This window comes from Manis javanica, chromosome 12 (genome assembly GCF_040802235.1).
Source record: "Manis javanica isolate MJ-LG chromosome 12, MJ_LKY, whole genome shotgun sequence".
Taxonomy (NCBI): domain Eukaryota; kingdom Metazoa; phylum Chordata; class Mammalia; order Pholidota; family Manidae; genus Manis; species Manis javanica.
In genome coordinates this window covers 40,845,930-40,867,281 of record NC_133167.1, presented here as the reverse complement: position 1 = coordinate 40,867,281, position 21,352 = coordinate 40,845,930, and the positions used below count along the sequence as shown (strand labels likewise).

At 35.5% G+C, this 21,352-nt stretch overlaps 2 protein-coding genes across 6 annotated transcripts in view; one reads left to right on the top strand and one right to left on the bottom strand.

Annotated features, from left to right (window-relative positions):
* The window catches only part of SF3B1 (splicing factor 3b subunit 1), a 117,588-nt gene that overhangs the window by 22,999 nt on the left and 73,237 nt on the right, over positions 1-21,352 (top strand). The gene's annotated exons all lie outside the window — the stretch shown is intronic.
* COQ10B (coenzyme Q10B) lies at positions 617-21,224 on the bottom strand. Of its 2 annotated transcripts, none has more exons than XM_073218509.1 (5): positions 21,035-21,224; positions 17,026-17,175; positions 14,561-14,753; positions 9,835-9,936; positions 617-661 (listed from the first exon to the last, which is right to left on the bottom strand). In XM_073218509.1, exons 1-5 carry the CDS (start codon positions 21,148-21,150, stop codon positions 632-634), a joined length of 591 nt encoding a protein of 196 aa, XP_073074610.1. In that variant the 5' UTR covers positions 21,151-21,224; the 3' UTR covers positions 617-631. The 2 variants fall into 2 exon arrangements, with proteins under 2 accessions (XP_073074610.1, XP_073074609.1); XM_073218508.1 differs by lacking the exon at positions 617-661 and adding an exon at positions 7,326-8,332.

Below are 21,352 nucleotides of genomic sequence, written 5' to 3'. Positions count from 1 at the left end.
AGAAATACAGTGTGGAATGAGATACACAGGGAAGCCTGTCCTCACAGAGCATACAGGTTAGTATAGAAGGAAAGGGAAGGAAGCAGGAAGGAATATGAACACCAGACAGAGTGGAGTGGCATGATTTAGCTCCTAGAATGAAAGAAGAGGTGCAGAACTTTAAGAGAACTCAATGCACTATGACGGCTGCAAGACTAGAGATGACCTAATTATGTAAGCTGAACCATGTGTCCCACTGAGGAAGCAGTTTAGATTCTATGATATTAGAAGAGGAGATGAAAGATCATATTCATCTTTTAATAGTAAAACTAGCAACATTTCTTTACATGCACATCACTGAGGTATCTTTTTTATTCTTACAATAATTTTATAAAGCAGGTACACTTATTTCTCCCATTTTACCTGTGGACAAACAGAAGCTTAGAAAGGTCAAGTAAATCGTCCATGGTCGTTCAGCTAATACGGGATGAGAGGGTGGCAGCCCTCTTTCAAAAATAAAGCTTTCTCAAGACCTCTAGCCAAAGTATGAAGACAGCTCTCATTGACTGACTTGCATCACATGTACACCCCTGAACCAATCAGTGAGGCCAAGGGGTTAGAATGATGGACTGGATGGACCTGAGTCACATGGCTACTTCTGCAGCTGGAGTTCAGGCAGCACCTGCAATGGAACCATAAAAACTGAGATTATTGATATTATCTCCAAAGTAAATTCAAACTACTGTTCCAGAAAAAAAAAAAAAAGAGTCAATGGATTCTGGACAGGTGGAAATGACAGATGACCATTACCCCCAGCCCCATAAATTTAATTTTTCAAAATATAGTTTTGCCATGTTTAACCATTTATTACAGAAAGTTTTGCCAACAATTTCATAGAATTTTAGCAAATAGCAAACTTGAGTTGTGCATAATCCTACCAGCATTGTTACAGAAAATGCACAAAAAAGCAAGCCAGAAAGGTGTTTTAAAAGTAGTGTGACCTTTTTCAACTAGTTTATGATCAATCAAAAATATTTTTGAAGTCGTGGCAATTATCCCAACAGATTTCATATGTAAATATTAAAGAATCAATGAATGAATCTTGGAGTTTGCTTCTTATTATAAGTGATGAAAAAAATGCCCTGAGAATGTAGATGTCTTCCCTCAGGTCTCATGGGCAGGCAATAGCTTTTCTTGGACATTGCTATTGAGATTTTTCTAGGACAGCATTTAAAAATTGGTGGTTCTCAGATCTCCTGGAGTTTCAAAGTTTTTCCCACATTTCATGGTATTTTCTTTGATTTCAAGTTTTGTGTTTTAAATAACTCCACTGGCAAATCTGTTGTATAAAAAGTTACCTTTTTCAGAAAACTCTTTGGGGATTCACAGTTCATATAAACAAACAGTTCTCAAACTCTTCAGTCTCGGGACCCCTTATGTTCTTAAAAATTATTGAGAATCCTGAAGAGCTTTTCTTTTTTGTGGGTTAAGTTTAACAATATTTCTCATATTAGAAATTAAATCGTGAATTAAAAAATTATCTATTCATTAAGATAATAAGCCATTTATATATTAACAGAATTAACATTTTTTTCATGAAAAATAACTATGTTTTCGAAAACTATAACACGTGCTCAGCAGATTGAGATTGTTTTACATATTTGCAAATCTCCTTAATGTCTGGCTTAATAGGACATAGATTTCTTGTATCTGCTTTGTACTGAATCAGTTCTGGATTCAATCAGATATATTGCTTTGGTGAAAATATATGAAGGAAATCTGGCTTTGTATAGATGCATAATTGAAAAGGGAGGATATTTTAATAGCCTTTTCTTATAATTGTGGATATTATTCGTTTATACTCTTTCCAAACTCAACAAATAGCAGTTTCATAAGGGTTGGTTACATGTCCGTAAACTCATCATGTTCTGTTACATTAAAATCCATTGGTCTAACTTGCACTTTAAATGGATCTTTTTCCCATGCATGATTTATAAGATCATGCTTTAGAAAATATCAGTTCATTAAGTCATGCAAATCTTCCATATGTTGACACATTTTACTATAAAAATCAATACAACACATTAATTAATATCACCACTGATATCATAAGTCCTTGAAGTATTAGGATGCTGTCAAGCTCACCGTGGTGGATACAAGCTTTTCAAAATTTTTGCTTGACAGCTCAAATTTATCATTGTCAACAAATTCTGTCAGTTGTTGCATTAAAGCAATAAGCTCACTTCATTCATTTCTGAGAAAATCTCTACCAAATAGCCAAGTCTATGTAGCAGTGAAAAATACATGATTACTAGTACAGCTTGATGTTGTAGCTTTGATGTGCTAAGGTAACAGCAGCACATTTATCCCTCATTGTTTTTGGACTCTCAGTGCATTTGTCAGTACAGTGAGAAAGGCAAATAACACCTTACTTAGTATTTTTATGAAAATAGTTTTGACTTCATGTCCTCACTTCCCCAATGGGTCTTAGAGATCTCCAGAAGTTCTGCTGCAGGGTGAAAAGACATGACTGTTACTGGAGATCAGACTGAAATCTCCAGCCGCAGTGGATTTGACCATGTATGGTCTGTGATTTGCCTATAATGGGCAATGAGTGGTTCAAGGCAGAAGCACAAAGACCATGACTATTGAAACAGAACATGGTATCAGGACCATAAAAATTAGAACATCTGGTCATATTTTGTCTCAGGATAGTTTGTTCTTTAACAAACCACAAAAACCATGGTATAAAGAGGACATGTCACTAGTGTCATGTCCAGTTTTAATTTTCACTTATTAGGAAGTTTTCACGTTAATAAGGTAGTGACATAGAAAATCTGAGCCAGGATTCTCCTTTATTTTGCTAGAAACAAAGTGTAACATGTTTCAAAAATAGGTGAAATGGTTTTTGTCATGTATTCATTTCTAATATCCAGTGATGAAGGGATATTAATCTATTTTGTTTGTTTATTCTATTTTTGATACCGTGACACAAAGTGAAATTTCTCTCCCCATGGTGATATACATCGGATCCTGATACAAATCATGGTATGTCTTTTCAAATTAATATCTTGGCAGATGGATTTTCTTTATGCAATGATTTTAAAGATAATTAAGAAGCACATATTACTTATTAGATAGGTAAGATATGTTGCTTCATACACACATACTTTAATTTTCTTTTAATGTGAAATAAAGTATTTTTTTAAAACAAAAGTACATTTTCATATTTAGTTGAAGTGATGAAGATCCTAAGGGTGTTTCTGAAATTGTACATTAGAATGATGGAGGCTGTCAAATAAAAAATAAATAAAAATTGTTAATGCTCTGCTATGCTATGTTGTTGTGTAAGGAGCCAACCATATATTGCAGCATCTCGGGCATCCCTATGTGATAAGCAGTTTTATTTATATTCTCTCTACATAAGAAAGTGGAAGACAAGGGAAATCCCAGGTAGTCAGATAGAGAAAGCATACAGAGGGCACTCCTAACTCCATATGCATGTGATTCTCTTCTAAACAATGGGTCCTGTAGTTCTCCATGTCCAACACTGGATCATAAATTCTACCCATCACATAGCTGCCTCGCTTCTCTCTGGTTTTTAAGTCTTCACCAGAATTCTAGTATTCCTGAAATGAATTAACAATTACTTTAGCATCAGTAGTTTTACTATCTGACCCTTCCAAAAACGCTAGGATCTTGCTCCATGATTATAGGACAGTGGGACTCATGGAAAGCTTTATAAGTCTTAGGTGCCTCCTGAGAAGAAAGCTCCATGGAAAGCTGGATAGAAAGAATTTCTACTCTCAGGGTAGAGTTTTGCATACAGCTGATCTTCTTTTTCTGTGGTCACAGCAAAATGATCACAGCAATGATCAGATTCATTTTATTTTTTCAGCATTCAAAATCACAACCCCTAGGCCTATGAGCATCTTAGAGATCTATAAAAATATTTGAAATTTAAAAAATAGCATCAAAATTCCAAAAGAGACCACCAAATTAACGTTAATGAATATTTAATTAAATCAATACCAAGTTTGATATTAGGTCAACTTAATTAATTGTTAAATTTAGTATTAAAACAACTCCACTACACTTCAAAACAATTTCTAAATTAGACTAATAGAGCAAAAATTTCTGAGTATGCTTGGTTGCTGTCTAGAAATCATAGTCAACCATGAATTAATTAGGTTATTCACAGTCTGACAATTTTAAAGCAAAATTATAAAATTTCATTCAAATTATATACAGAACAAGTTGCATTTATTATGAGACAAGAGGGTATTGTATATGTTTGTTGTCATGTATTATAGAAGCTTTAAAACAAAATTGCCTCTTAGTGTTTAAACACCAATTTATCTCAGATAGGATATGTGTTATTTCAAAGAAAAGGTCTTCTCCAGAAATGAAAGTAAAGTTTGCAAGAAGCATACTTTGGTATATTAAAAAAAGCCCTCTCTGTGGCTTCTCTGTAGCCTTGAGTCATTGAGTGGAAACTTTTAGCAGTATGACTGACTTGGGAAAATCATGATATGTCTCTGCTAGTAAAGAAAAATATTGTGTATTAAAAAAAAACAAGATGGAGAAAAGGTATGTCTCCTCAGAATTTGAGTGATTTTCATTCTTTGATGCTAGATGATAGATTTCTTTGGTGAAAAGGTACAAATCTCGTTCTGCTGGGTAGATACAGAGGCTAAGAACAGTCATTTGTCTTTGCTTTCTGAAAGCAGAGAGAACTCTGATGCTCCTGATAACAGTGCTGGACACCTTGGAGATTATCTGGTAACAATATCAAGGGACATAATCCTGAACAGAAATTCAGTTCATCTTAAAAGCAAAGAAAGATGAGAAATGATTGAGAAATGACTACCTTTAAAAAAAAACAAAACAAAGTGATCATAGGTTGTATGTACTAAGAATAAAAGAGAACTATTAAGTAACACATTCCAATGTCTAGATTCTGCACTTGCGAGTCCCCAATGAAGACTGGCTCACCTAATCACCTTATGGTGAAATTTACCAGTCAATATGCCCCGCTTAATTCCAATGAACTTTTTAGTACCTTTCTTTTTTTTTTAATTAAGGTATCATTGATATACAATCTTACTAAGGTTTCACATGAGCAACATTGTGGTTATTACATTCCCCATTATCTAGTATGTTGCTTTCAAGTATTACTGGACAAACAAGAAATTTTAGACAGTTGAGGACATCTTCAACTTGAAAGAGGATAGCAAAACCCAGAAGGAACCTAGGGGGACCTTTACATAAATCATAGTGTCTTAAGATTAGATCTCGTTTTTATAAAACAAGGAAGCTATAAAAAGAAAAATTAGAAAACGAACTTGGGAATTAAAAACTATGGTAAATATAAAAAATAAATAAATAAAAAAATTAACATAAAGGTCTGGTAGATTTGAAATCTAAAAGGCAGAACAAAAGCATGGAAAACAGGAAAAATATTAGTAAAGATTTAATACAAGAGGTAGAATGCCTAATTAGGGATTCTTGAATGAGAGAACCAGAGAATATGGATAAGAGGAAACAAAACAAATCAAGGAAAGGAGCCTGTGATTGAAAGGGCCCACAGGGTGCCCAGCACAATTAATTATGAGGGGGCAATGGGGCGGCAATTTCGGGGAATCCAAGAAAAAGAAATTTTAAAAGATTCCAGAGACCAAAGGAAACAAAAAATGACACACAAAGGACTGGGAATAAGAATGGCATTAGATTACTAGAAGAGTACCAGTGGATGCCAGAATACAATAAAGTCAGATCTTCAAATTCAGGGTATATGTGTGTGTGTGTGTGTGTATTATTTTTAATGTAGAGTTCCATATACTCAATTAGTTGTGAGTATAAAACAGCAGCATATTCAGACACTCATGGATTCTAAAAATTTAGCTCCCACTTGCCCTTTCTCAGAAAGCCAGTAGGGGATTTCCTCAGCATTTTAAGAATAAATCAAAAAAGGGGGAAGCCGAAAGATTCAGGAAATAGGGAACCCCAGAGAGAGAGGTGAAGAGAAATCCTAGGATGACTGTAGTAATGCCCTAAGATTACAGTTAACAACAGCCTAGAGAACAACCAGTTCAGCCTGGAGCAGGATAGAGAGGTGGCTGCAAGTAACTGAATACCTAACTTTAAATGACTTAAACATTAGAAGTCTGCTATCTTAAATAACCGAGAGCAAAGTGGATAACTAAAAGGCCTAATAATTCAACCTTTCATGTTAGAGTACTGAGTTGGCTTCTCTGGAATTATTGCCTCTTTTCTCCGAGTGAAAAGATGGCAGAGGTAGTTGCAAACTTCATGCCCTCACGCAATCATGCCAAAACCAAGAAAGTTTCTGAGTTTCTTTCCACAAAGAGAAAAATCTGATCTAGCAGTCTCATCTCATCAGGGTTCCCCCTCAGGTTCCAATAACCAGATGCCACTTCAAGTTTGTACCATGGTACTTTCCCTCTTAAGATATGGAAAGCATAATGCCAAATTTTAAGTCCACAGATCATGGCCTCCAGACCGTTGTACTAGGTAAGTAAAACACAAGAGCACAGATACTGTAGCCAGAACGCCTGGGTTTGCACTCTGTCTCTACAACTTATTGTGACCTGGGTTCTGACCACACTTGAGGAACCTCATGGTTCAAATGGATGGCTACATCAAGGCAATATTTGGATATTCTTGGGTTCCCTCACCAAAACACAATCTACAAACTATCATAATGTCAACCCAGTCACATCCCAACCATAAGTTAGATTCTGTACCTAAGACTTCACCTATGGCATGTATAAGAGCAGTGGTAAAGTGTAAGTTCTTAATTCCATCAAAAGTAGTACTGTACAGGGGAAAAATAAAGTATCTGAGTCTTTGCCATTAAAAAAAATTACTTACAAGGTACACAATTATATGCAAAATACTTATGCTCTGGGAAAGATACCTCATCTCTAAGTAGAAAGCTATTGCTTCATCTACGTGAAAGCACAACCAAGTTCCATGAGTACAATGTGTGACCAGCACCTGATAGAGAGCAGGTACTCAGATTCATTCAATAAGTTGATACATACATGCTTTTATGCACAAAACTAATTGCTGAAATCCCTTTTTGATCCCAGGAAACAAAGTTAATAGCACTATGACTGGAAGGGTAATATAAGAGTTATGGGTATGAAGTGAAATGAGGGAAGATCAATATTGATTAAAGGATGACTGAATTTTGCCCAGATTTGTTTCTTCAAAAGCGTTTTTAAGACAACAAATGCTATAATTAAACTTTACCATGTCTATGTAAGTATACATTGAAATAATTAATACAAGAGAACTTCAATAACCAAAGTAACCATACAAAAAATAAACAAATTAACTTTATTAAGTTACACTGATTTATTTACAGAAGTATCAGTTTGGAAAACATTGAAAGTGAGTACACACAATAAATAGAAAAGAGGGATGAATGGTGCTGGAGATGTATCAACCAACTTATCTTCATTTGCCCCATTTTGTAGACAAAATTTGACATACAATCAGCATTATTAAAAGAGCAAAGTATCTGGGAGACGGTTGCAAACTATGAGAAAAGTAGCTTAAAGCTCTGGACCACTTACCAAAAAAATATTCAGTTTATCTGGCAGCTAACCTCACTGTGGCACTGAATTACTACTATCCATAAGAATTTCAAAATAAGAAAAGTGTCAGGGAACCTTCAATAACAGTATATTTAAGTCACAGCTTTTACTTTAAATATCTGATGATTACTCAAATATCCTAAGCCATGAGGCAGGCCCTATGACAATAAGTTAAAAATAGTCTGAATTTAATAACTTAAACATGATACGGTTAATATAATATACTGTGTGAGCATTTTAACTTACCTTTTGCAGGTAAGGTGTTAATTAAAAGGTTTAAATTTACAGTTTCCATTTCTGCTCAGAAGAGTTATGTCAGTATTCTAGCAACAGTGAATACATCCCATTATTGTTAACATGCTAATGTGCATATTACTTATAATTACACTTGATTGAATTCTATGTACACATGGTTCCATATTCCAAGTGCAAATTTTCAATGGTGCAGGTTTGTAATCAAAGATGGATTTGACAAATGCTGTCTGACTTGAAAGCAAATGATGAAAGCACTTCCTAAAAGTAAATAAAGTTACAAATAGACGACCAGTTCTTTTTTCCCTTTACGTGTGATGAACTTCATGGAGCATTAATTCCCGAGGTATATTTGTTTCTGGACCATACAGCTTAGATGCTCTTCTTTCAAAGGCAGCTACCATCTGCTTTACGACCTCATCAAAAAACAATGTGGCAAGCTGAGCGTGTAGAAATGAGCGAAATTCAAAAGAAATCTGTAGGAAAGTATTAACGATTATTTTAGGAAGGTCTTTCTTTTACTCAATCGCTACTTAGGGTAGTGGTGTTCACACTGTGAAAAGGACTACTTGGCCCAGTGTCTAGCAGAGCTGTGCTGGTATTATCTAGGTGAGATTTTTAACACCCCTCAGAAAAGGGAATCTTACTGAAGTAAGCACAATTGCTGGCATGTGCTTTAGTAAACCAGGCCAATCTCATTTCAAGGCAAAGAGCCTGATTTTATTATGGAAAAAAGCTTTGTTGAATACCACGTTTATCACTCTAGCATGTTATTAATGTCCTCCTTTTAGATCTATCCTACCTCCCAAAAGGAAATTAAGTAAGGAAAGTAATTCTTCTTGATAGGTAGTCCCATGAGAAGGTACAGCAGGAAGATGAAATTAATTCACAAGACAGATAGGTAGGTGATTCAATATTAAAGTAGATGATGATTCAGAACTTCATTTATAGTTCCTCAAAATAGAATTCAAGGCAACTGGTTTGAAAAATAGTATTTTAAGGCCCAAATATCCACTAACTTTTAAACTTTCAATTTTTAATTCTGGGATAATTTCAGATTTATAAAAAAGTTGCAAAAATAGTATAAAGACTTCTCTGTAATACACTCATCACCCAGATTCCCCTACTTTACTGTCTTACATAACCACAGTTTAATTATTAAAACCAGGAAATTAACAGAGGGAATTAATACCACCACATAATAGTGCTACTATCTAATCTATATAAGCCTTATTCAAATTTCCCATTGTCTCATTAATGTCCACTAATTTTTTTAATGAAAGCAACTCAAAAGCTGAGAACATACAGTAATTAAATCTAAATTATGCCCCAAATTAAAGTGTAATACCTGAGTTGCAAATACAGAGAAAACTCATATATTATCTGTTGGCAAAGAAAAAACCTCAGGTGGCTTTAAGTTTTCTATAGCTAAGGTGATGTGACCAAAAAAATACCATAGTCCCTAGATTCTAAAAACATATTTTTCCCCTTTGCACTTTATTTCTGCATCATAAGATGCAGATCAAGGTGCAGATTTCAATTGGTGTTACTAAACTTATTAAGCTGGTAGTGAAGGTCATAGCATGTATCTTCTAACCTATGGACTTAGAGAAAGAATGATTATTCAAGGTTTCAAAAATCAGACATAAAAACAGATTCATTACCTTTCTTTAATATAAAGTTAGAACAGAAAAAAGTGTTCAATATTAAGAACTTTGAGATTTTTTAAAAAACTTTTTTCAGTAATCAGTATGCATATAAGATTATTATGGTATTTGGGTTCTAATAAATGGATTATTCCTTCTTTACCAACTTCACCTGGTATTTGGAACAAATCAAGGGCTATGTGAGCATTTTAACTTACTTTTGCAGGAAAAGTGATAATTAAAAGGTTTAAATTTACAGTTTCCATTTCTGCTCAGAAGAGTTATGTCAGTATTCTAGCAGTAGTGAATACATCCTATTATTAGAGACTTACTGAAAAATCCAAGGTACAAGTTCTTGGGTAGCCAGGAAGACCTGGGCTAAAACGCCAAACAGTCTCCAAATGATTGAAAAGTTTCCCATCAGTACAGGATGCCTAGAACAGCAACAAAAGCCCACAGTATTAATATCATTCAGATTGCCTAGAATCTATGACTCAGGATGATTTCTTTGAGTATTTTTATAGATTACATCACAGGTGAGGGAAACATCTCATTTTTAGCCTGGTGCCAGGAAGTGACCTCCTGCCAGTATTAAGCCTTTTTCTTTTCCGTGGGAATTCTCAAAGTTGCCAGTCATTCTCTTTTCTACTGTTATCACCCACTATGTTACTTAGAGTTCTCTACTCCAACCGCAGAATAGGGAGTGATTTTCTGGAAGTTTTATTTCCAACTCTGCCACTTAAAAGTGATGCTGAACAAGGTAATTAATTCCCTGTAGCATACTTACTTATTAATCTGTAAAATGAGCAGAATACCTATTTTACACTATCACTGTGAGATGGCTAAAACATTTAGCCACAGCGAAATCATAATGTATATGGCACAGATCCCAAGCACAATTCTGTAATTTTTCTTTCCGACCCCCCAATTTATCTTCTGCCAATCATATTTAGTCTTTCCTTCACTTGCTATTTTTTATTTCTAGAAGTTTCTATAGTTCTAATTTTCTGGAAAGTCTGGCTCTGACCCAAGTCCCTGACCCACTGCTTTCTGACCTCTGATCTCTTCAGTGCTCATGTGTACATATTGAAACACAATACTTAGCGATACTACGTGCAGTGCATCTTTATATTTCCCACTTTATATCATTAAAAAAATGCTGATAGAGACACATGAAAAGGGTTGCCTCCTGCAGTGTGAAAAATGATGGCCAGAACCATAGTCACTATTCCATTGTCAGGACTTTTTATCACCCTGAATGAACTTCATCTTCTCTTTTTACTGTTGTAAGATGATGCTACCTGGACCTTATTTACTCGTAGACAACTGACCTTAAGAATACATATCACTTTCCCTCAGCAGCAAACCACTTGTTAAAATCCTGTTTCATCTAGACCTTCCTCCTCAATTAAGCCTTAAATTTTCAACTCCTTTGGCATATCCTGGGACCAATAAATGATCAAGCCCCTCTTATCCCTTTCCTATGTGAAAGGTTTCCTATGTGAACTGCCCTCAAAGGTTTAGTGTGTTTCTGCTCAGAGGCTATACACTACGGATCAGCAAAGTAACGACTTGCATAGGTAAACTCTTTTTTTCCCCAAGTAAATGGAGTCATTCTTCTTCCCCAGCTATAGCCTCTCTAAACACAGAACACAGTTTTATTTCTCTGACTGTATCTGGATCTCTCCACAGATAGCTCAAACCTGGGAACCAAAGAGCTAGAAATCTACTTGCAGTTTATTCTTCACTTCCTCTTCATCTAAACCCTTTTGAATTAAGTATCAAAAAAATACTAATTTTTAAAATGGAAACCAGTCAGAAGTTTTAAAATTTACTTAGAGATGAAAAAAGTCATCAAAATACAAATACTTTAATAGCTGAATTTAGTCACCTTATGCTAAGTTACTGGGACTAGTGAAAGTTTTCTTCTGTTGGCTTTATATATAGTTCTATAATGGCCATTTACTTTTCAAGAGCATCCAAAGTCTATAAAAAAATCTTACTATTTCAGTTAACCAACTTTAAGGTAATACATCCTACTCTTCCTTACAAATTATGTAAGAAGCTTATATGAAATTTAACAATAAAAGAGGAACAATGGTTGTGAATACTCACTACAACAGCATCTTCCTCTGACTACTTTGTCACAAACTGTGGCAGTGTGGTACTCATACTGATAACGTAGTCCAAGACACATGTTTTTTACTGGTATATTCTGACAGGGGGAATACTGCCGAAGACTTCATTCCAAACAGCAGAGATACTGAACACAGAAGGTGTTCTGATCGTGACCTACAACTGGTTGTTCTGATTAAACTGACCCAGACCACACAAACTATGCCATATACAATGTTTATACTGTGAACCAGGCAGTTAAGACTCACGGAACTATTGCCTCTATTAAATTTGTGGAAAACTTTCAAGGGATTCTGGCCATTCCTAGTGTAGACTAGAACTACTGATACATTAAGTCACAGGCACATTTGGGGCAGCCAATAATTCACAGAAAATGTATTATATTCTGGGCCTTATTGACTCTCTTGGTTGATGACCCCTTTGTATAATTTTTTGTTACATGTCACATTTGTGTATTAGATATTAAAAACTAGAACCTAAACCCAGGGACAACTGAAAACCGCATATGTAGTTGTGTGTTATTCTCAATATACCTTCAAACCACAAATTAGTACATTAAGCGAGGTGGCTCATCTTTTTTTTTTATGTGTGTATATATACATATTTCGTGATAACATTGAAGTTCTAGTCTTAGAAAATTTGAATTATATAATGCAGTGTGAACAACTGTACTCAACATGTCTAACATTAGATCCTCAGACCTGATTCATCTTTTTTAAAAAATTTTTTATTAAGGTATGATTGATATACACTCTTACGAAGGTTTCACATGAAAAAAACAATGTGGTTACTCTATTTACCCATATTATCAAGTCCCCACCCATACCCCAATACAGTCACTGTCCATCAGTGCAGCAAGATGCCACAGATCCACTATGTGCCTTCACTGTGCTACACTGTTCTCCCTGTGATCCCCCACACCATGTGTACTAAACATAATACCCCTTAGTCCCCCCTTCTCCCTCCCTCCCCACCCGCCCTCCCATACCCCTCCCCTTTGGTAACCACTAGTTCATTCTTGGAGTGTCTGAGTCTGCTGGAGGTGGCTCATCTTAATGGAAAAATAGTTTTGGCATCAATGACACAGGTAGTGTGAATTGTTTGAGGTTCTTAACTTCCCTTCCTCACAAAACTGAGATAGCAATGATCATCTAATACATTATGAAGAGCTTTTTTCCTAATACAGTTTCCTTCCTCCTCGGCAGTATTGAAAGTCACTGAGAGTATTATGAACATCTCTGGATCTGCAATAACCCAAGAACACAGATGAGACCTTTATAAGCAAGGAGCCCTCAGATTCCCATCATTGTAGTATTGGTGCTGAGGATACAAAGATGGAAAAAAGAGGAACCCCATTCCCTCAAGCAGAAATATAGATGAAGAAGTAAATTATACTATAAAGTGGTAAGAGAAATAAATGAATTATTTACAAGGCCCAGAGGAATCACTGAGGTAGGACTCACCTGTATGAAAGGAAAGGGAACACTAGAAGGATTAATAAGCAAGAAGTTCCTTACATGTAGAAGAGTGAACAATATGCAAAGGCACAGGGCTGTGGAATCAGTACTTTATGGTGATTCATGTAACTTTTAAGATGTATGGTATAGCCTGAATATTAAGTGTAGATTGTGTTGGGGGGGAGCAACTGGCTTATGAGCAATGGTAAAGCAGTTGACTTTATCCTGTATGTGTTAAGAAGCCACGGAAGGAAAGAGCCAGGGGAAGAAAATGAGATATTTTTTTTAGTGTTCTTTCAGATAGAGGCAGCATAATATATTAAGATTAAATGGTAAGAGACTGAAGTCAGTAAACAAAAAATTTTTACAATTACAGGAATATTCACTGGTGTCAGACAGACTGAACTAGACAAACTGAACTAGAGTCTTGCCTGTGTAACCTTAGGCAAGTTCTCTTCTAAGCCTTAGTTTGCTCAGCTATAAGATGGAGAATAACAACATTCGAATCTCAAAGGGCTGTTGTGGAGATTAAAGACTAAATGTTGTGAAGATCTGCGGAAGCACTACAAAGAGCTCAATAAATGTTAATTGTTATAAGAGAGACAGTGCAGTGTAGTAGGTAAAATGTCCAAAACTATTAGGCAAACAGGTGAACATATCTGTAATAATGGCAAAGTCCCAGAGTGGGACACAGCCTTTTAAGTGGAGTTCAAGTTTTGAGAGTGAGACTAGGGTGGACTCCAAGGTCTCAGCTTCACTAAACATTATACTCTTTCTGGTATAAGAGATGCACCTCCTTCAAAACCTGGCAAAGAACTGATGATGGCATTTAGCTCTGGCCAATTACCAAGAAATGTTATCACCAGTAAATCCTGTGGGCAAAAACACAACTCAAGCTTTAAGTCTTCAGTCACCACACTCTAAGAAATCAAAAGAAATGGGTATTGTATGAAATTCTGCCTTTCTGTGTGTTTAAGTCTGAGTACCTTTTTATATACATTTATCCTCCTTTGACAAGGGTAAGATGATTCACATGAGGCATGTAACAGTAGTTGGCATTCAGTACCTGGTATATGGCAAGACCATTCACCAATGTTTATTTCTCCACATATCTTTTCTACCTTTCTTATACTCTCACTACTTTCCCTTCCTTAACTTAAAAAGAAAAAATAATGTAAAGATTAAATTAAAAGATTTCTCACTTGTCTGATCCAGTCCTTTCTGTGCATTAGTAGTCCTCAACAGAAGGATAAAGAAAAAGCTTCTCTTTCTCATATTCTAGTCAAATTTCTATTTGAATAAAACAATATTAATACTGTCTTAAATAATAATTAGGAGATAGAATAAATGGTTTGTTTCTTCCCTCCTATTAGTTTAGGGAAATCTTTCTAAGCTATTATATACTATAACCTATTGGATTAATGTTTGGGGAATATTTAAAAACAACAAAAACCAAAACCATTACCTTTACCAAATGTGGTTTCACCAAGGTCACTACTGATACATAGCGCTCCAATACAGGTGGAAATCCAATTTCTAATCGTGTTTTGCAATATCCAGATCTTTTTGATATTACATCTGATTTTTTGCACCAAGGAACAAAATGTTTGTAATCCTCCATTCCTGATACTACGTCATACATTTCCTGCATAGAATATCTTAAAAAAAAAAAAAAAAAAGGAGAGGTGTAAACTGCAACTAGTTACATAGTATACATATACTTTAAATAGAGTATGAATAAAACTTATTGTATAAGAGGCAATAAATCATTTCTCACACATGAACTACATTCTGGAATCAATGACTTCAAAACAACACAGGAAATAAAATGGAACTAAATATATGTATATAGCAGATATCATAATTTTGCATACTACAGGCTGGATCTGGCTTGTAGACATGGTTTTTATATTTTTTCATTAGAGGCCAGCATTTAAAACTTGAGAATATGAGAGAAAAAAATGGAAGCAACCTAAATCAGTGGATGGATATTAATAAATGCTTAATAATAAATGATTCACAAATTATGATACACTCATAGTATGGAACTCTATCAGTTATTTAAAAGAATTATGATCAAATATATAGAGCAAAGAGGTTTATACTATATGGTCATATGCAAAAAGTACATGACATTATATGAAAAGCAGAAGAGTGGTTGTATTGTCTATTTAAGAAAAATTTAAGTATATACTGTAGATATACTTAAGATTAAGTATTTCCTTAACTTTGAATATTTGGTATTTTTTCCTAACATAATAGTGTTAATAAAATGTAATCAAATATATTTTTAAAGTCTTGGAAGGAAACAGATTAAACAATTAACAGTCATTAACTCAAGAAAAAGAAGTAGGAGTGAAACAGACTGACTCAGTATATATACTTCTGTATTGTTAAGCTTTTATGCAGACATGTAATGTTTTTGTAATTAAAAAGAAAATAAACTATTCTAGAACACAAAGAAACCTCTTATTCTTTTTGTAAGCCAGGACAATATCCTGACAAACCAAATCTGACAAAGAACATTGAAAACAAAATCTAATAAGTAAATAAAAATAAGCAAAATCTGTAAGACTAACATCACCTGTGAGTACTGAGGCAAAAAATTCCAAAATCTCAGGAATACATAAAAAAGTACAATCAAATGCAACTCATTTAAGGATGTATGGATGGTTTAATACTAAGAATTATATCATTATAGCCATATTAATAAGCCATAAGAAGAAAAATTATATGATTCCTTCCATAGATGGTACAATACCAAAAGCATCCTCATTAAAGTTAGAAATAAGACAAAGATGCTGTTGTCATTTTGTAACATCATTCTGAAAATATTAGTCAAAGTAATTAAATCAGCTCGTGATATGTGAGGCATATATGTGGAAAACAATTAGGTAAAATTACCGATTTTTTTTGTTTATCAATTCAGAAGAGAATCAATTCAGAATTCGGTAAGGTAGCCTGTTACGAAACATAAAAATTAGTACTTTTCCTATACTAACGAGAACCAGTTAGAAAACAGTAGCAAACAGTAGAAATGCAAATTATCTAGAAATGAATTAAACAAAAAACCCCTCAGGGATTAAATGAAAAAACAACCAACAACCTATGGATACAACTGAATAATGAGAGCCAGATACATATTATTACTGGTTATAAAGATTCAACACTGTTAAAACATAATTTGCCTCAAAATGATTAGTAATTTAAACATCAAAATCTAAGTTACAAATGTGTATTTCTTGAATATGACAGAGTGAGTCTTTATACATGTTTAAATTAATCTTTATGATCATGAAGTGAGGCCCATAGCAGGGGTAGGATGGGGGACAAGGGGTATCTACCCTCTGCAGGTTTTCAGACACTTTGAAATAAGTACCAAAATAAGCCCCACGGGAAGTACAAAACCTTGCAGCCTGGAAGCTAACTGTCATAAAAGTAGTCTACAATGACTGAGAAAGCAGTATAGCATAGTGGTCAAGGGGATGGACTTTGTAGTCAGAAAGGGGACTCTGTTCAAACATCAGTTCTAGAACATAGTAAGCCATGTGACCCTGGTACGTTGCCTAACCTCTCATCTTCACTTTTTTCATCCATAATTGAAATACTTCTATAGGGTTTTTTTGAGGGCTAAATGAAATTGTTTCAGCATAGTGCACAATGCCTAACAAGCACTCAGTAAATGGCAGCTAGTATTATATGTTTATACAAAATAAAACGGGAAAAGAGATCACTGGGTAAGACCAGTTTGTATTACAAAGTATTTTAACATGAGAATGTTAAGGAAGCTGGCTAAGAATAAGTAAATAGGGTGAGTAAAATAAGCTTTGGAGTTAGTCTGTCAGAACAAAATCCAGAAAAAAAGAGCCATGATACTCTATAGAAAATTGCAAAGGAGCTCTTTTTGTAGCACTATTATTATATACAAACCCTATAATTCTCCTCTCTGAATATTCTTTTCTTTTGTTTATTAATGGTGCAGCAATTCTGAAGAAAGGTCTTGCATTTATCTCCTTAGGCAAAATTGAGGTATGTAGTGGAAGAGTTCTGCTCATCGGTATACCACAGGAAGCTAAATATCTAAAAAGACAAAATTATTTGATTTAGAGTGACTCTGAAAATTGAGAAGGAAACACAAATTATAGAGATTGTAATATCTACCACAATTTAAAAGGCTTTGCAGCCTTAGAATATTCCTGAAAAAAATACACACACACACACAAACACACACACAGGCACAGACACATAAAAAAATAAGCTTCTTAAGTACTATAAAGAAAACTAAAAATAATAGCTTACAGTTAGGTTAGAAACCTCTGGCACAAAAGATCTTTCCCAGGAAGTTGGCTTTCATTCTATACTCATTTATCACAATATGTTCTTACAACATGCTTGTTAGGATTTTCACTGTCTCTTTTACACTCATCTTACCTACTCAGATTGTTTTCCCAGCTGGATCCTTAGGGGTTCCTTAATTCTTGATCTATTCTGAGACCTGAAATTAGGTTTCAGCCCCACAGAACTATTGCTCTGTTCTCTTTCACCTTCCAATCTCCATTTCAGTGCATACATGTAAAAACATCTGTCAAAGTAGTTAAAATATTGTTTGAGACATTTCTAAATATGGATGCCTGATGTACTTTTAAAAAATATTTTTAGCCTTTCCCTAATAAGATTAATAATAACTATTTTATATTACTATTCATGCATTAATTCATATACTTAATTGCACTCCTGTGCTACACAGTAGGGATATAATGGTGAATAAAACAAACAAGAACCTTATGAAGATTACATTCTAGTTGAGGATTTTAAAAAAATGCTAAAAAAGAAATGGGGGTGATGACAAGCAATTACATTAGAACCTCCTTTAGATAGGGTAGTCTGGGAAGTCCTCTGAGGTTCCACTTCAGCTGAGACATAGTTACTGGAAGGAGGAGTTAGCCATGCAAAGAGAAATAGGTATATATGAACATAAGAAATGTTTATGTGTTTGTGTATGCGCATATATGGGAGAAGTAAGATGGGGGCATTCCAGGTAGTAGGGAAAGAGGTTGGCAGTATCCAGAGACTAAAAAAGACTTTAAGAGCAGCAGCAGTACAGCAAGACAGAGGGACAGGACCATGAAATAATGTTAGAGACAGGTTGTAGCTGGATCATGCTGGGGATTACTGGCCAGACTAAAGCAATTTATAATTTATTCTCAATGAGAGTTCCAAGTAAAAGAATGATATTTCATTAAGTCAAGCTCCAAGTAACAGAATGAAATTTCATTGTATCAATTATGTCTTCCAATTATTTTAAAACGGAAATAGGGTGGTCTGGTGAAATCTCATGTTACCATATATGGAATATGTTTTATATGTAAATAAAATTTATTTGAGATGCTGACATCCTACAGTTTGTCTGGGAGGGAAGAGAAAATCAAGTTTAACAAAAATGGTTGAAAAAATTGGGAGTATTCAGCCAGAAGATAAGGGCTCATACTTCAGAATATGACTCCAAAATGTAAAACAAAAGCCCAATTAGAGGGAGATAATTTGAGCCCCATAATATAGAGCAAAAGCTTTTGAACATTTAAAACTGTTTATAAAAACTGGATGGGCTTATTTCAGAAGCAATGAAATAGAGGCTAATGAAAACGGCTAAGCTAAATGCCACATGACTAATTGTTTAAGTGTAATAGAAAAGAATAAAACACATGAACTATATGGATGAATTTAATGGCCCCTTTTAAGAATTTAGAACTCTTACGTATCCAGCTATAAGTAATGCTTCAAGAAATGAAAAATGGGTAAAATGTAGTAAGGCAAGTTTTGTGAAGTTTTCTAAGACATCAAAAGTAGTATTTGATTTTATAAGAGCATATTGCAAAGCTATCTATGACGTCCTTTTCTAGCCAAAAAAAGATTTTAGATTGATCTCCTAGAGAGAATAAGGGGGTTTTGTATTCCCCAAAACCTTTAAACCTTTAAATGTTATGCAAACCTTATTTTAAAAGCTGAGGTACTAAAAGAAGCCTGTTGTAAATTTTTGAGTAAACCTAGAGTTCACATAAAAGTAGGTATACATTAATAAACTGAATGAGTTACTCTGCTAAATGAAGAACAGTGGAAATAAAATAATTAGGCAGTTAATTTAGCTTCTTCCTTTGAAAGAAGTCACAAAAAGTAATTTAGGGTTCTTTTTAATCATATTAATTACAAAAACCAAGTTTGGTGTACAAAATGCTTAATCATCCATTTCCCTTCTGAGACAGGTTTTATATGTCTTTAACTGTTGAAACAGTCTAACTTCTTTTTCCCACTTTTGTATAGATAACATCTACTATTGAAAGCCAGTTATGTGGCAGATACTGTGCACAATTAAAAATTTTCTGATGAATCGCTATCAGAAAAGGCAGCATCTCTGAGATAAACCTTTATTTACAAACAGATAAGACACTTATTTCTCAAGAGGTGAATTTGCATGTATTGTTGAAGAGGAAGCTCACTTTTCATGTGTATATGGTTTTGAATTTTGTACCAGGGGTCATGTAATATTGTCCCCCCCAAAAAGAAACCCTTACACAGTCTGATTACAATTATAAGAGAAATACCTGTATTAAAAGCAAGCTAATAGTTTTACTGATCAGTTTGCATACTATGGTTACAATGCCCTGGACAGCACATCTATTTTCACACACTATCAAGAATTATGTGTCTTCAACCACAATATGAGGAGCCCTACAGTCATATATATACAGTTAAACCATGAAATGAAAATTGCCAGATGAAGAACAGCTGTTTTATCACTAATCTTCCAATATACTACATCTCAAAAACTATAATGCCAAAATCTGTTAATGCTTTAGCCTCGCAATGAACGCATAAACTCCCTACTTCATTATCATAAACAGTAAATAGTTATATCTTGTAATTTAATCCCTAATTTGATCACTAAAACAACTGTATTTTTCCTCAAAAGTTTTTATTTCCTATTTGCAAGCCAATATTTTATAAGTGTAATATAAGCAGATCTAAAGTATAATAGGTAAGTTTGCTTAGTACTACTTTTTCAGGTTATTTCCTGAAGCAGGAGTAAACGATATGAGATGATTTTATATCAGTTTCAATTAATATTTGTCTAAAAATTAGACATGGAGTTGGCTGTGTTGTTGCTATTTTAAAAATCCTTCATTTAAGTGTCTTAGAGCTCAACCAGATTTATGCTTTCTCCCTCCATCTCTGGTTACAACTCAATTTATTTAAAACACTAACTTTAATTTTAAAGCATAATTTATTACATTAGTGAAAGGTCACGTCTTCACCTTCACCTACCAAGAAAGAACCAACCACAAAAATGGAAAGCAGACTAGCTCAAGGTTACAGAACCTCTAAATACAACGCAGTGGAAAAAAAACCTTAAATCCCCTACTTCGGCTATGTTTCGTTTTGTAAGCACTAAAAGGTGGGGACAAAGACCTCTACCAGAAATTGGGAGAGCATGTCTGGCCAGCAGGGACACTGGAGAAACAGAAAGGTGTCCACTGCCGGGCCAAAACTCCAACGCGCCCAGGAGCCGGCAAACCTTGCGCCGCAAAGTTAAAACTTTCCGACAGCTGCGGCGGTAGGCCGTAGGGGAGGAGGCCGGAAGAGCCCAAAGGCACCGGTCGCTGAGCTGCTTTACCAGCTGCCAGAGCCGCTCCGTCGACGATTCCCATAACCTCTGGCGAGCTCAGCGACCGACAAACAGACCGGACGTCCGGGGCAGGCCGGCGAGCTCCAGCCTGGAGTGATTCGCGCGGCGCCTGGGTGCCTCAAGGCGCAACGCAGGAGTCCCTTTTCCTGTAGAGACGCGGAAACACAACCGGTCCGGCTCCCCAGAAATCCTCGATCCCCCAAATCAGCAGGCCCGGCAGAAAACTACTCTCGTCGCGGCGCCCGTACTGTGTATTACCTGACGTTCCGCGCAGTCCCTTGCGCCGGAGCCAGGGCTCCAGCCGCTGCCAGCGACTTCGCATAGCATCCCGAGACCACCTTTCTCAGGGCCCTGTGGCCCGTGCGAGCTGCCATGATGGTTCCCCCGAAGCCGGTGGCCACCTCCTGACCGGACCGAGGACGCCACCCTCGCCGGCCAGGACAAGCCTTCCGGCGCTGGGCTTTCCAGCCAATCGGCTGGTCTCCCTCAGTCAGATACGCCCATCCTCCCGCCCTGATGGCGCAAAGAGTGACGCACACTTGTACTGCCGTAGGGGCGTTTGGTAAATGCTGTCGT